General features: G+C 46.9%; 1 protein-coding gene across 2 annotated transcripts in view; it reads left to right on the top strand.

Moving 5' to 3' along the window:
* KPNA3 (karyopherin subunit alpha 3) overlaps positions 1-16,384 on the top strand; it is an 802,806-nt gene that overhangs the window by 466,385 nt on the left and 320,037 nt on the right. For both annotated transcript variants that reach the window (XM_078657369.1, XM_078657368.1), the window contains exon 9: positions 10,936-11,105. In XM_078657369.1, coding sequence (XP_078513495.1) covers positions 10,936-11,105 — 170 coding nt within the window. The remainder of the gene's footprint in view (positions 1-10,935; positions 11,106-16,384) is intronic.

Raw genomic sequence — 16,384 nt, 5'->3', positions numbered from 1 at the left:
GTAGGGGACGCTTGGCTGATTACCCTGGCACTTTTCAGGAATCGATTTGGATTTCGTATTCCTGAGTTATGGTGCTCTGAACTTTTGGGCTCCGCCCTTGAGGTGCGCCCGGGACGGGGTGCGGTACTGTAGCCGTCCTGCAATTGACCAACAACGGCAGGAGATCTGGCCTTGTGGGTCCCCCCTTCCTAGGTTTCGGTTTCGATTCTGTTCCGACTTGGGCCACGGCTGTGGATGTCGTGTTGCGACTGAGACTTGGAGGCAGATCGGCTGTTGGGCTTCCATGTGACCTATTTGCTGGTTTGGCGACCTCCACCCGAGTTGTGCCCCCCCCTTTTTATGTACTTTTGATCCTGTACTTTGGGTGTCGGGCCCGTCGAACCTGGTGGCTCGTCCTGTGACGCATCTTCAAAATGGCGGGCAGAGGGGACAGAGAGACGCGCAAGACGAAAACACCTCTGCGCGGAGCTCCAGTTCAATCGAATGTCATGGACCGTTATACCCATTCTAAGGGGTCCCCCGGAGCTGCCCTGCCTGGTTCTAGTATTGCGTCCGAACGAATTTTGGAAGAATCGGCGGAGCCCTCCTTACAGGATATCATGGGCGCCATCTCGGGTGTGAGAGAATCCATCGGCCTACAGTACGAGGCCTTGGCCCACAAACTTGACACCGTGGCTATTGAGGTGAATCTGATTCGTGCTGATCTCGGCAAGACGAATGAGAGGGTACAATCACTGGATATTAAATCCTCTAGCCTTATGAATGACGTCTCGGAGCTCCAAACTGAGATTGGAAATCTCCGTCGGGGGAACGACTTCATGACCCGTCGCCTGGAGGACTTTGAAAATAGGGCGCGTCGCTGCAATGTTCGCCTGGTTGGTGTACCGGAAAACCCTGAACCTCACTCGGTGGATCTCCTGGTCGAGGATCTGGTCTTGAACCATTTGGCCCCTTCTGGTCTCACAAAATTTTTCACGGTGGAACGTGCACATCGTGTTCCAGGGGGCAAAGTCAAGCCGGGAGCCCCGCCGAGACCCATTGTAGCGAAGCTTTTTCATTATAGAGACCGGGACGCTATCCTGCAGGCCTCGCGGGTGAAGGGCCCGGTGGCCTTTGAGAACGCTACGGTGAACTTTTACCCGGACTTTTCCCAACAGGTTCAGAGACAACGTATGGAGTTTCGTGGTGCCAAGAAACGTCTCCGGGATCGGGGCCTACGTTACGCCATGCTTTTTCCCACTAGACTCCGGGTTGAATACAATGAACGTACCCTTTTCTTTGATCGGCCAGATGCTGTTAATGACTGGCTGGACTCATTGCCTGACCGTCCTCCTGAGACAGACTCCGCCGCTCACCCGGGCGGTGCCGAAGGTGGTGTGGAGATCTAACTGTTCGGCTCTTATGTCTTATTTTGAATACATTCTCAGGAGTGTTGGCCGGCGTCCCTCTACATTGTGATCATTCTGTCTTCTCGTTTGTTATTTTTGTTCTTGCTGAGGTCGGGGGGTGGATGGAACGGAGACCTTTCCTCCTCCGGGGTCTTTGTGTAGAATAGGGGTTCTTGGGCGACAGGCACACTGCAGGTTGGGGTGGCTCTTTAGCTTTTTGCAGGGGTGCAGGGTGGGGGGTGTTTCTCTTCAGTTTGGGGGAGGGGGGTTGGGAAGTTTTTTCTTTTCTGTGTGTTGTTTTCAAGGCGATTTGCTCCTGTGTTTGCTGCTGTTTCTGATGTCTAGCTCATGGACGAGGGGTCTTGGCTCGGGTGGTTGGGATGGGGGGTAGAGGGTTGAAATTTCTTTCCTGGAACGTTAATGGCCTGGGAGATCGTATTAAGCGCAGTGTGGTCTTAAAATGTATTCGACGTTTGTCACCGGACATTGTTTTCATGCAAGAAACCCATTTGATTGGTAATGTTTGTTATGCGATGAATAGATGGGGCTACCGCCTTGTGGCGCACTCAGGGTTTACCTCCGGATCTAGGGGTGTGGGTATTCTTGTTCGAACCTCCCTCCCCTTGGCTATTGATGAGGTGATTCATGATGACCGTGGGAGATATACTGTCCTGGTGGGTAGATATGAAGGCCGCACCCTATCTCTCTTCAATGTTTATGTTCCCCCGGGTTTGCAGGCCTCTACTTTTACTGACTTGGGCCGTGTTCTGTTGGATCTCCCTGATAGCACTCTCTTTCTTGCCGGTGATTTTAATTCGGTGCTTTCCGGCCTTCACGATCGCCATCCCCCTAGAGATACCCCGCAGGCTCAGCAGTGGTTGGGTGGGTTTTTAGATACCTTTGGCCTTGTGGACTGCTGGCGACTGTTGCATCCTACTCAACTCCAATACACCTTCCATTCTGGGGCCCATGGCAGTCTGTCCCGGCTGGATTATTTCCTGATGCCCGCAGCCCAATCATCGGCGGTTCGTGAGATTTTACACTTGCCGAGGGGTATTTCTGATCACTCGCCGCTCTGGCTTCGTTTCGAGGTTGGGGTAGAGGCGGCGGGCCGAGTGGCTCCCATTAACCCTTGGTATCTTTCCTCCCCTGAGACTCGTACCCTCTTGCTTAAGTCCATGGATTCATATTTCCTGGAAAATGAGGGGTCGGTCTCTTCGGCTGTGTCCCTGTGGGAGGCTTTTAAAACTGTGATTCGTGGACAGGCCCTTTCCTTGATTGTTGAAGCTAAGAGGGCAGGGAGGAAGGAGGTGGTGGAACTTGAGGGGGAGATCTCTGCTTTGGAGGACGAGTTGGAATCTGGTGTCACGCCTGACAAACTCCATGCCCTGGGTCTCAAACAGTTTGCATATAAATCTCTGGTCACTGACGCTGCAAAGGTGATGTTTCGTGAGCAGCAGGGCAGATTGTATGATGTGGGTGACAAAGCGGGAAAACTCCTAGCGTGGTTGGACAAGAAAGAAAGGGTTAATCGTGTGGTGCCCATGATTCAGTCTGCGAGTGGTGAGAAAGTGATAGATCCGACCGCCATTGTTGATCGTTTTGCGGAATATTTCCGTGTGGTATATGCTCCCGTGTCTGTGAGGGATGTTGCCGACTCCCGCCTTCTTCTGCGTGATATCGCTTTGCCCTGTGTCACCGACTTGGACCGTACTGCTTTGGACTCCCCTTTTACGAATGATGAGATAGCCAATGCAGTTCGATCGCTCCGTTCGGGCAAAGCACTGGGCCCGAACGGTTTGCCTATTGAGTTGTACAAATTATGCCCCGATAAGGTGGCGCCGTATCTCCGCGCCATGTTTCTAGAATCTCGTGAGCGGAACATGCTTCCCTATGATCAGCGTCTGGCGACAATCGTCGTCATTCCCAAAGAGGGTAAACCACGTGATCTCTGTTCCTCGTATAGGCCCATATCCCTATTAAACGTTGAACCTAAGGTGTTGGCTAAACTTTTGGCGACCCGTCTCCTTTCGGTTCTTGGAGAGTTGGTCCATCCGGATCAGTCGGGCTTTATCCCGCATCGCAACACTGCTCTGAATTTACGTCGCCTACACGGCGCGCTGGCGAGGGCGGGGCTTTTGACTGAACCGGCCATTTTGGCGTCCCTGGATGCCTCCATGGCCTTTGATACTGTGGAGTGGCCCTATTTATGGGCGACGCTTGAGAAATTCGGATTCGGGTGCGAGTTTATTAGCTGGATCAGGCTGTTGTACGCGGAACCTCTGGCGCAGGTTGTAGTGAACGGTAGAGTGTCGGCCCCCTTTTCCTTGGGCAGGGGTACCCGTCAGGGCTGCCCCTTGTCCCCTCTGTTGTTCGCGCTCGCTCTTGAACCGTTGGCGGCCTGGCTCCGTTGGGAACCGTCCCTTAAAGGTATTCGTTGGGCCCCGGACTTCGAAGACCGCGTCTCGCTTTATGCGGACGACATCCTCTTGTATCTTACTTCCCCTCGCAAGTCTCTATCTGTTTTATTTGACGTTCTTGCGTCCTTTGGCGCTAACTCAGGCCTCGTCATCAACTGGTCTAAATCCTGTGTATACGTTTTGTCTGGTATCTTGCCTCCGTTGCCGAGTAGACTTCCTCTTCAGGTGGTCCGGGATGGTTTCAAATACTTGGGGGTGTTCGTTACCTTGGATCCGTCCCTTCGTTTTGATCGTAATCTCCTTCCCCCGTTGCTTAGGCTCCGTTTGGACGTTGCCCGCTGGCGCAAACTTCCCCTGTCTCCACTGGGTCGGGCGGCCCTGTTTAAGATGATGTCACTACCGCGGTTTCTCTACGCTCTCCAGAATTATTATGATCCTATCCCCAAGACCTATTTTCGGGAGATTGAGAGCCTTCAGAGGCAACTTATTTGGGATGGGCGACCGCGCATTGCTCTCGCTAAACTTTCCATCCCGTGGTACGATGGGGGCATGGCGCTCCCCGATATTAAGAGATACTACTGGGCTTCCCATCTGTCCGCTATTAATCACGCTATGTTCTCTCCGGGTCGTAATCCGGCGTTTGAGATGGATAAACTTCAGCTTCCGGGAGGTGACTTTAATAGAGTGCTCTATTCTCGCTCCGCTGGGCGCCATCTTGTGGGACCTACTTTGACTGCTTTGACTGTGTGGCGTGCTGCGAATGTGAGCCTGGGCTGGGAGGATCGCTTGACGTTGGCGACGCCGCTTTATGCTTCAGAACGTCTGGGCGGTCTTTGGTCTTCCAAAGGTTTTGACCGTTGGGACTTGATTGGGATCTCTAAAGTGGGGGATGTATATTCTAAGGGTTCGGTGCGCCCGTTTCAGGCCCTCCAGGCTGACTACGGCCTGAGTAGTCGGGAATTCTTTCGTTATTTACAGATCAGGCACGCTTTGGTTTCGGTGTTTGCTCCTGGTGAGATTCCGCCTGACTCTTCCCCACTTGAAGACCGTATCCTTGACGAACATCTTCCTGATAGTACTATCTCCCTGATTTATAAAAAGTTGATTAACAACCGGACTGACTTATTGGCCCGGCTTCGGGAACAGTGGATGGGAGATGGGTTGGAACTTGATGATGAGGATTGGCAATCGGCCCTCTCCTCTCCAAAGGAGGTGGCTATACCGGCTCGACTCCGTTTGGTCCAATTGAAGATCCTTCATCGGGTGTACGTGACGGGACCGCGACTGATGGTGATGGGCTTTTCCTCCGATGGACTGTGTAAGCGTGGATGTGGTTTGCGTGCTACTTTCCTGCATATTCTTTGGGAGTGCCCGATGGTGGCTGCTTATTGGGTGGCCGTGCTTGATTTGATGACTGTGGTGACAGGGATATCCTTGCGACCGGAACCTCGTCGCTGTCTTTTGAATGTTTGGGAGCCCACGGACTATTCGGTGGCACAGGCTAGATGGGCCACCCTGGGCTATATGATCGCGAAGCGAGATATTGCGCAACTCTGGGGGGCCTCCAGGCCCCCTGCCCTCTCGCAATGGGAGGATAATATGGATTGGTCCATGTTCCGTGAGAAAACTGTTTATGTGGCCAGGGGTAGACCCAAGGCATGGGTGAAGGTATGGGGTCAATGGAACGAATACCGTGGCGACATTTGTACTCCTCCCCTTGTGGACACTGTCGAGATTGCTCTATCTCCCTAGGCTGGCGTTCCCGGAATCTTCGTATAGGGACTGAGCCGGTGTCACCGGCTCTTCCCCCCTTCTTCTTCCTGGTCTCTGCCCCCCTCCCCCCTCCCCCCCCCCGCTCCATACTCCTTAGTGCTTAGGATATTATTATTGCACCTCCGCTGCTGTCCCCCCCTTGCGTCCCTTGGGCTGACCTTCAGTGATACACTCTCGCCTTTTTGTATGTTTGTTCTTTCATATATATAAAACCTGTTTTGGTCCTGTATATAATGTGGAGTATTGCATTGTTGATTGACGATTACCTCTGCGGGCTTATGTGATATGTCTCTCCTCCTTTTTAGCGGCTGGCCCGTGTGGTTGTAGGCCCATCCTTGTACATTTCTGCTTGCTCAAATAAAGGTTTTTAAAAAAAAAAAAAAAAAAAAAAAAAAAATATATGAGAAAGGTATGCACACTGCAATTCATAAATAACTTAATTCTGTAAATTTGGGTTCAACTTTGTATGTTGATATTGGATGAGTTACACCAATACTAACTATTTGAGTTGGAAGATATGTATACTTCTGTACTATGAGGACCTATACTCTGCTAGAGAGTACTATGGGATAACTGACCTACGTTTTTCTCAATGAGATTGATGTCCCTAGATTTTCTAACGTGCATATACAGTCTTTGAATAGCGACTTTCAACTCAATGTGATAAACCAAGCGCTATGTTCACTAAGCTCTGAGAAGGTGATTGGACCCAACTGTATCCCCATCGAGCTCTATAAAGGATTGGCGAGGAAATTAGAACCTCCATCTGCTTAAGATGTGGTTGGAAGCAAAATCATCCGGTCAGCTCCCAGAGGATCAGAGGCAGGCCACGATAGTGTTCATACACAAAGCAGGATAACACTCAGACAGATGTAGTTTGTGTTGGCAGATAACACTACTCAGTGCAGAGATCAAATTACTCACCAAGCTGCTGGCTAATAGAATCTGTTAAATCTTCATGTCGCCTATGCTCCCAGACCAATCTGGCTTTATGCCGACTAGGGGGTTGAGACTTAATTTCCGTGGCCTTTTTGGATTTGGGGCGAGAGATGAGAGTCCCCACCATTGTACTGGCAATGGACGCTACCAAGTCCTTTGACACGTTTGAATGAGATTACATTTTTGGGGTGCTGGCGAGGCTGGGTTTCTGTCCCAATTTCATAGGCTGGATACGTCTCCTCTACCAGGGTCCTCTAGCCTGAGTCAAGGTGAATGGGGTGATATCCTGTACATTTGCCCTCCTTCGAGGGACCAGACAGGACTGCTCCGTATCTCCACTGATATTTGCCCTGGACCTTGAGCCACATGCAGCCTGGGTAAGGAAACACCTCCTAATACAAGGAGTCAGCTGGGGGGCGATTTGGGAAGAGCTTATTTTCTTGTATGCCGATGATAATTAATTTGACTTCACTGAACCCCCACCCCTGCCCCTCACGATACCCAGACTGATGCAGAGCCTACAAATCTTTAGGAAATGCTCAAGATACACCATTAATAGGGCACGTCCCTTATGACCTGATCACTGGTCCCAGATCCCACATGCGTGAGGGTATGCACATGCCAATGACTGTAGATGGGTTTAAGTACTTTAGGATACATGTGACGAAAGACCCCAAATTATTATTTTGGAAAAATATTACCCCATACTGGACTGTTTTGCCGCAGATGTACAGTACTGGAGAACTTTACCACTCTCCCTGTTGAGGGGAGTGGCAATGTTCCAAATGATGAATTTACACAGAATACTTTGTGCCCTTCAAAGTACACCCCTATCAAATACCCGGGAACTTTTTCGCAAGACAGAGGCCTTACTTAGACTACTCCTTTGGGACAATGGAATGCCGCATATAGGTCCACAGAAACGGATGCATGGAGTGTACGATGGTGAGATTGGTTTTACAGACATATACAAAAATACGATTGGGCCGCTCAACTAGTGGGAGTTAATAATTGGGCATTTGCAACTTTGAACGAAACGGCAATCCAGTTGGAGAGGCTGGTTTGGGGGCAGGACAACTACATGAGACACTGTATAAAGAGAAGACTGCGTGGTCGCTACCATGCACCAGTACTGTGATACACACTTTGAGAGAGGCTGCTGCCTTTCTGGGGCGGAAGACAGAAATTGAGTCCCTTTGGAAGAGTGAAAACCTAGCAGAAGACGTTGTAGGCTCCAGGGGTTTTCAAATTGGGACCTTATTGGAATATCCAACCTAGGGGACATTTGGCAAAGTGAGGACAGGCTTTCATTCCCCGACTTGGAGTGCCAGTATAAACTGAAACACACTGAGTTATATCAATACCTTCATCTTAGACATACACTAACAGCACATGCTACCAGACACACTATATTAAAATAAACTCCTCACCTCTAGAGGATCATACACTGTCCGAGCCACTCAGTAAGGGGGCGATCTCATTGCTATATAAAAACTGATTTATAAATTCTTCCCGGACTCCCCCCCCCTGATACTGAATAGGATTCTGAGATGGGGGACTTTGTGGATGGAGAATGGGAGCAGGTTACTGGTGTATTTCGAGAGATTACCATTCAAACTGGGTTCAGGCTAATGCAATTGCTTATTTAGCATCAATCTTACTACTCCAGCACGACATTACATCCCATGAGCAGATGCCCCATGAACATCTGCTTTCGAGGGTGTGTGGAAGTGGAATGTGGGCCTGCCCTGCATTACTGGGCAGCACAGATCTCATGAAAAACGTAATGGCATACTGTGCCTGATTTGGCAGCATGTTGAATATTTGGGGCTATGACCCCCGCAACTAGATATAGCAAGAAGCTGTTATCCTTGGGGTTGGGAGTGGCTAAATGGAATATAGCCAGGAAATCGAGAGCGAGCAGAGATCCTGAAGTGGTGAAATGGAGTAAGGACACGGACTGGTGTATGCTTGTTGAAGAAACGATCTATCCCAGCAGAGGGTGCCCCAAAAATGGAAGAAAATGTGGGCCTCTTGGTGAGAGTATAGAGGATTAACGTGAAAGTCACTCAACTTAGACTTTACTCTTGCTATAAAATGCCTGACAAAACATCACATGATGTCCATTGCCTGTTGTCTGACAGCTCGTCACAATAACTCATCACTGATTATGACGGGATACCTTGAAACCTGCCTTTTGTTTTATTGGTTTATATTCCTTTCTCTCATCTGGAAAAGCAATGGAATATATATATATATATATATATATATATATATATATATATATATATATATATATATATATATATATATACACAAAAAAGAAGGAGAGAACTCTGGGTAGGTCTCAGTTTAGGTGGAAAGCAGCTCCTGTTAGAGCACTCTCAACACCAGCGACACTCTAGATCTGCTCACCTCAAATGTCTGTTTTTCTATCAAAGTTTTTAAGCATAGGATTAGACCGTGCTATCCATGCCGAGATAGAAAATGACAAAGTCTTTCGCCATTTAAACAGCAAAGTCTTTAAGCATAGGACTAGTACAGTGCAGTCCTTGCCGAGCTGTCAAATAACAAGAGCCATTTATCACTCCAGGCACAATATTACAGCTTTGAATTGGTAAAATACCAACTCAAGCCAACCTGAAATGAATAAAAGCAACCCCTGACACAGTGTTTCGCTCTAATTAGAGCTCTTCAGAGAGGTATAGCTTTGTCCAGACACAAGGGAGCACCCAGTATTAAGTCAAAACAAAACCCTTTCAGGCATAGAGTGACGCATAAATTATGCAAAAAAGAAGGAGAGAACTCTGGGTAGGTCTCAGTTTAGGTGGAAAGCAGCTCCTGTTAGAGCACTCTCAACACTAGCGACACTCTAGATCTGCTCACCTCAAATGTCTGTTTTTCTATCAAAGTTTTTAAGCATAGGATTAGACAGTGCTATCCATGCCGAGATAGAAAATGACAAAGTCTTTCGCCATTTAAACAGCAAAGTCTTTAAGCATAGGACTAGTACAGTGCAGTCCTTGCCGAGCTGTCAAATAACAAGAGCCATTTATCACTCCAGGCACAATATTACAGCTTTGAATTGGTAAAATACCAACTCAAGCCAACCTGAAATGAATAAAAGCAACCCCTGACAGTGTTTCGCTCTAATTAGAGCTCTTCAGAGAGTTATAGCTTTGTCCAGACACAAGGGAGCACCCAGTATTAAGTCAAAACAAAACCCTTTCAGGCATAGAGTGACGCATATATATATTTTTTTATTTTTTATTTTTTAAAGATTGTATTTCTGGACTTGACCACAAGATGGTTGAATAATGTGCAGCATATGGCTACTATAGAATACTTTCAATCTACAAAACTGTTAACGATAAACTTCTATATAACTGAAGCAATATCTTCAAATAAGTATCAACAAAGTGAGCATTTATTTAACGTTCTTTAGGAGTGCTGGTCTGCCACGTTCATTAATATGATAGTGCAAGTCAGTATATCGACAATTTTGTTAGCGGGCATATCCCTTGGGTGGAGAAATTAATTTGAATAGAATATTTAACAGTAAATATGTAACATTGTGGAAACTTCCCCTGAATGCTTCCACTGCCTAATAGACTCAGTCTGACATGACAGCTCAACATTGCATTCAGCAGTACATGGCTGGTGGCAATCAGCGTGGAGGGCAGTATGTGAAAGAGTCTGTCCTTGTTTTACTTTGTTCTCAATGCAAATAGTAAGAGTAGCCAGGAAGTTCTGAGTTCATGGTAAATGAAGTGACCTTGAAAACTTAGACCGAGGCAGAAAACTGAGGGGGGAGTACTGGTTTAGCCCAATGCAATACAGATTTTAAAGGGCAGTTGCTGACTGTTAGTTTCCCGTAGGGTCTATACCCCTTCAGTTCACAATATACAGACCTAGGTTATATTTGTTGACAGTTTATATCTACGAATGGAAAAATAATTACTACTTCTAGAACAGGGAAGGTATAGAGTGATTAGTATTGAATGAATTTAGCAATGTTTTCTTCAGAAACGTAAACCCTGTGTAGTTTCATCATTTTTAAAACCAGTATATCCAATTTACTTCAACGTATGTTTCTCTCTCCCTCACACACAAAATAAATGTAGAATGTAAACTTGCCAGTCATGTTTTCCTGATTTATACCTTTCACATTGTCGTTATTTAGCTAATCTGTTATTGTGTGATCGGATCCAAACCATGGACATTGCTTAATAGTCTGGATAAAATTAGAAGTCTAGTGAAATAAAACTAATTACATTAGCAATTAGTATACCTGTTTCATTACAATTGTGCTTTTTCATAAATTCTTCCCAACAGTCACATAACAGAACGTAAGCCATAGTCTACCTATTTTGGTGTAGTGTTTTGTTTTTTTAAAGCATTTGAATTTTCTGTAGGTGATGGTCCTCAATGCCGAGATTATGTCATCTCTCTGGGAGTTGTGAAACCTCTTCTGTCCTTCATCAATCCCTCCATTCCCATTACCTTTCTCCGGAACGTCACATGGGTCATTGTGAATCTCTGCAGGAACAAAGACCCACCACCACCTATGGAGACTGTACAAGAGGTATATGACCGATTCCATTTAGTGTTAATTGGTTTGCTTTTTAACTTTATCAACGCTATATTTTGTTATAAGAGTTGCCCGTCATGGCCTTTTTATCTAAGCTTGCTGCAGTTATCCTCCACTCTTGTGCTGGAAATGTTGTAATTTGCATTATTGTTTTAATGTTTTCATTTGTCTCCCGTGCACAGTTGACTTTTCCTTTTGTTAAGGTTTACACCAATGACTAGCAGCGTGACCAGTGGTGTGGGTTTTATTTTTCCAAAAAGTTGTTCCATTAAAGTCCTTATTATACACTTTGCTTACATGTCAAAGAAAAAATTGTGGGTTTCTGATTAAGACTAGTGAGCCATGGTCACACAGTTATGGTGGGATTGACTAATATGCATATCTCTTGCAAGTACGCTCTGCTGAGAAATTAATGTTCGAGGCATGTGGGCTGCTGGATTCATATCTTAGCATAGATCGCCGCCTAGTGTTGGGTCCGGATGTTAGCACCTTGTTGTCTTGGAAGAGTCTTCGAAGTATCACGAGATAGGAGACTCCTCCCCTGGACTACAGTGCGCATGGGCATCTTCTTCATCTTCAGATTGTTTTTCTCCGCCATTGGGTTCGGATGCACTTCGACAACTCCAACTTCGGGACCAAAGTTTTCCAAGATTCAAAGGCTGATTACCTTCAACTTTCGACGGTATTGTTTCTGCTCGGTATCCCTCGACTCGACAACTCTTTGCATCTATATCTGGTCGTCGACGCGGGCCGCTGGGCATTTTCGATGCCACGTGGGCCTCCATCCGATGGAAAGGACCCCATTCAAAAGATGCCCGCAATGTCGATCCAAGTTTCCAACACATAGACAAGCATACAGTATGCAACAGGTGCCTAACTCCGGAGCACAACAAAGAAAACTGCCCAGCTTATGCTCAGTTCCGGTCAAAGAAGACTATCCGGTACCGACGAGCTGTCCGACTATAGATGCAGCGGCAGGCACCAGAACCAGAAAACATTTTCGAGGACGAACATGAACTTCCAGAGGCAGCGGACTCCGACTTAGAGCTAGTCACCGTAGAAGACCAGTCTGACTCCGATGATGAGATCACACCGGGGTAAACCGTGAGTACCAAAGCCCCTACCCTGCCTCCACCTTCATCCAAGGCTCTGGTCAAAGCATCGCCCAAAAGCCTTAGCCGAGACCGAAGCATAGCTTCAGAAGCCCCGCCTTCCGGCGGGGCTACGAAGACTACACCTAAGCCTTCCGGTTCACCGCTACCAAGTAAAACACTTACCAAAAAGACGGATTCTAAAAAGGCCACAGAGCCGAGAACGGGCACCGACACCAAAAGACTCGTCAACCCGAAAAAAAACGTTGACCTGAAAAAGGTCATCGACTCGAAAAAAGGTGTCGAGCCGAAGAATACCACCGAGCTGAAGAAGGCCGTCGAACCGAAAAAAGCGGTCGACCCGAAAAAAGTCGTCGAACCGAAAAGGCACATCGAGCCTAACAAGACAGTAGAGCCGAAAAAGACAGTCGAGTTGAACAAGAACGTCGACCCGAAAACAGCTGTCGAGCCGACAAAAGACGTCGAGCCGGATACAGCTCCACGGAAATACAAGGACAAGAAAGCGACCGATCCAAAAATCTCTGCGCCAAAGCCACGGACAGTAGAAGAACTTTTTCATCCTGATCCAGTGAGCCCAGGACAAAATAGACTGTATATAGAGCCTGAAACAGGACATATAGCAGTTTCCAGTAAAATCAAGAGAAGACTGGACACTGAAGCTCCTTCTCCTGTTCCTCCTAAGAAAAAAGACTTTGGAACATCCCTTTCAAGACCTTTTACACCTCCTCCTTTCACTCCTAACATGCCTTATGTTCCATATTCTCCTACACCTCCACATTATGATGAGGGAGAAGACATGGGTGAAGATCCTCAACAGGATTTTATGGACCCTGACGATCAAGGAAAACAAGATACCACATGGGACGATCAAAACGACCCTGATGACCCATATGATACACAACCCATACCCGATCCCTCCACATACCCCACAAAGCCATCTCCTACTGACGACACTGTTGCTTTTAACCAGTTAGTAGACAGAGCAGCTCAGTATCATGGCGTAGACCTGCACACTGACCCTATAGAGGAGGATTTCCTATTTAACACCTTCCCAACATCAGAGAAGACTGTACGTATACTACCTATGTTAAAGGGAGTACTAAAGCATGCATCAGACATCTTTAAAGACCCAGCTAGAGCGCGTGTACTCAATCCAAGAATTGAAAAGAAATATAAACCAGCCCCTACAGACCCCTCTTATATCATGGCTCAGCTACCACTAGACTCTAACGCTAGGAAAAGAGCGAATTCGCAAACAGGTGATGCCACCCCTCCAGACAAGGAGTCAAAGATTTTAGAAGCCTCAGGCAAAAGAATATTCTCAAGTGGCTAATACATGGAGAATTGCCAATACACATGCTCTCCTAGTACGCTATGACAGAGCACACTATGATGAACTGGAAGGGTTATTACAACACCTACCAGAACCCTATAAGGCAAAAGCAAATGAACTAATACAGGAAGGGAAATTCATCACCAATGCATCCATAAAATGCGCCCTTGATGTGGCGGATACATACGCTAGGTCTGTCAACACTAATGTGTTACTACACCGGCATGCCTGGCTCCGCATTTCTGGATTTAAGAATGAAGTGCAGTCTACCATATTCAATCAACCCATTAACCAGGATTTCTTGTTTGGCCCTGCAGTGGATACCATCTTAGAAAAGATGAAAAAAGATACCGACACCGCTAAGTCCATGGGTGCACTTCAATTTCAACAGTCTCGAAGCTCCTTTCGTCGCTCCTCTTTTCGAGGCTCAGGCAGAGGCAACACATCCCAGGCCTCTTCCTCATTTAAAAGTACTACACAAAGCAGCTTTAATAGAGGCTCCAATAGAGGAGGTTATAGAGGGAACAATAACAAAGGCAGAGGACGTGGTGGTAACAACACCAGAGCCTCCACCACCACCAAACAGTGACTTGTTCACACTCCCTCCAGAACATTTAGCATCAGTCAGAGGGCGAATAACACAATTCCTACCAGTCTGGAATGCCATCACTACAGACAGGTGGGTGAGACAAATTATCCAGTATGGTTACTGCCTGAAACTCATTTCTACTCCACCCAACATACCGCCCAAACACCGTCCAATGCCCAAGGAACTAATCACGCTGTTACAACAAGAGGTGCTCTCCATGCTACAAAAAGGTGCCATAGAGCCAGTCCCATTTCAACATCAAGGGACTGGAGTATATTCTCTATACTTCCTCATCCCCAAAAAAGACGACTGATCCTTCAGACCAATATTGGACCGAAGACCTCTGAACCAATACATACTATCAGTGCATTTCCATATGATCACTTTACAACAAATGCTCCCACTGCTCCAGCAAGGCGACTTCCTTGCTACATTAGACCTCAAGGATGCATACTTTCACATCCCTATACATCCAGCTCACAGGAGATACCTCAGGTTCACAATCGAAGGTCACCACTACCAATTCAAAGTTCTCCCCTTCGGGGTATCTACAGCACCAAGGGTTTTTACAAAATGCCTAGCAGTAGTAGCAGCACACCTCAGAAGGCAACACATCCATGTGTTCCCCCCACCTCGACGATTGGCTCATAAAAGCCAACTCATACGCTCAGTGTGCCAGCCATACATCACAGACAATCCAGCTACTGCACAGTCTAGGGTTTTCCATAAATTACCCAAAATCACATCTGCAACCCTCCCACATACAACAATATCTGGGAACAACACTAAATACCCCAGTGGGGAAGGCATATCCAAATACAGCCAGGATAGCCAACATACAATCTCTCATTCACAAATTTCAGATACAACACTCTCTACCAGCTCGAGTGTTCATGCAGCTTATAGGCATGATGGCCTCCTGCATATTCATCGTCCCTCATTCTCGCCTTCGCAAGGGTCCCTTACAAGAATGACTAGCACGGCAGTGGAACCAGGCTCAAGGACAATTAAAAGACCTAGTGTTGGTAGACAGTCGCACATACAACTCTCTGCAATGGTGGAACCCACAACACCTTTCCAAGGGGCGACTGTTCCAAGAGCCAGTTCCACAAGTAGTATTAACAGCGGACGCATCACTGACAGGTTAGGGAGCCCATCTCCTTCAATACACAGTTCAAGGTCTCTGGACAGTCAAACAGAAGACACTACATATAAACTATTTAGAGTTACTAGCAGTATTTCTAGCGGTGAAAGCCTTTCAGAAATACTTGTATAACAAGGCTGTGTTAATCTGGACGGACAACATGACAGCCATGTACTACATCCAAAAACAGGGAGGGACACACTCTTTGCAGCTGTCTCACCTAGCACAACGCATATGGAAGTGGGCGATTCCACAAAACATTTATCTCCTGGCAGAACATCTCCCAGGAATAGACAATCAGATAGCAGATCTACTGAGCCGACGCAGTCAACAAGAACACGAATGGGAGATTCACCCTCAAGTTCTTCAACTATTCTTCCAAAAGTGGGGACATCCAGAAATAGATCTGTTTGCCACAAACGAAAACTCAAAATGCCCGTCCTTTGCCGCCAGGTTCCCACACCCGTTGTCACAAGGCAATGTGATATGGATGAACTGGTCAAGCAGATTTGCGTACGCTTTTCCACCAACCCCACTGATTCCATTAGTGGCACGCAAACTAAGGCAACAGTCACTCATAATGATCCTAGTTGCTCCCACATGGGCAAGACAGCAATGGTACACAACATTCCTGGAACTCTCTGTAGTCCACCACCAAAGGCTGCACCTTTCGCCACAATTGCTAACACAGAACCATGGAGAAATCAGGCACCCAGATCCCAATCAGATAAACCTAGCGATCTGGCTCCTGAGGTCTTAGAGTTCGGATATCTTAACTTGCTTCCCCACTGCATGAACATTATCAAGGAAGCAAGGCGTCCCACTACCAGAGCATGCTACGCAGCTAAATGGAAAAGATTTGTAATCTATTGTAATAATAATCAAATCAATCCATTGGATGCCTCCATCCAAAACCTAATTTGTTACCTGCTACATCTTCAAAGATGTAACCTAGCATACTCATCAATAAGGCGACACCTTGCTGCAATAGCAGCATATCTTCAAAACAGACAACATGTCTCCCTGTTTAGAATACCACCTATCAAAGCTTTTATGGAAGGACTTAAAATAATTATCCCTCCAAAGCATCCACCT

This window comes from Lissotriton helveticus, chromosome 8, assembly GCF_964261635.1.
Source record: "Lissotriton helveticus chromosome 8, aLisHel1.1, whole genome shotgun sequence".
NCBI lineage: Eukaryota > Metazoa > Chordata > Amphibia > Caudata > Salamandridae > Lissotriton > Lissotriton helveticus.
The sequence above is the reverse complement of the archived record's forward strand: the minus strand, read 5'-3'. Positions and strand labels throughout refer to the sequence as shown.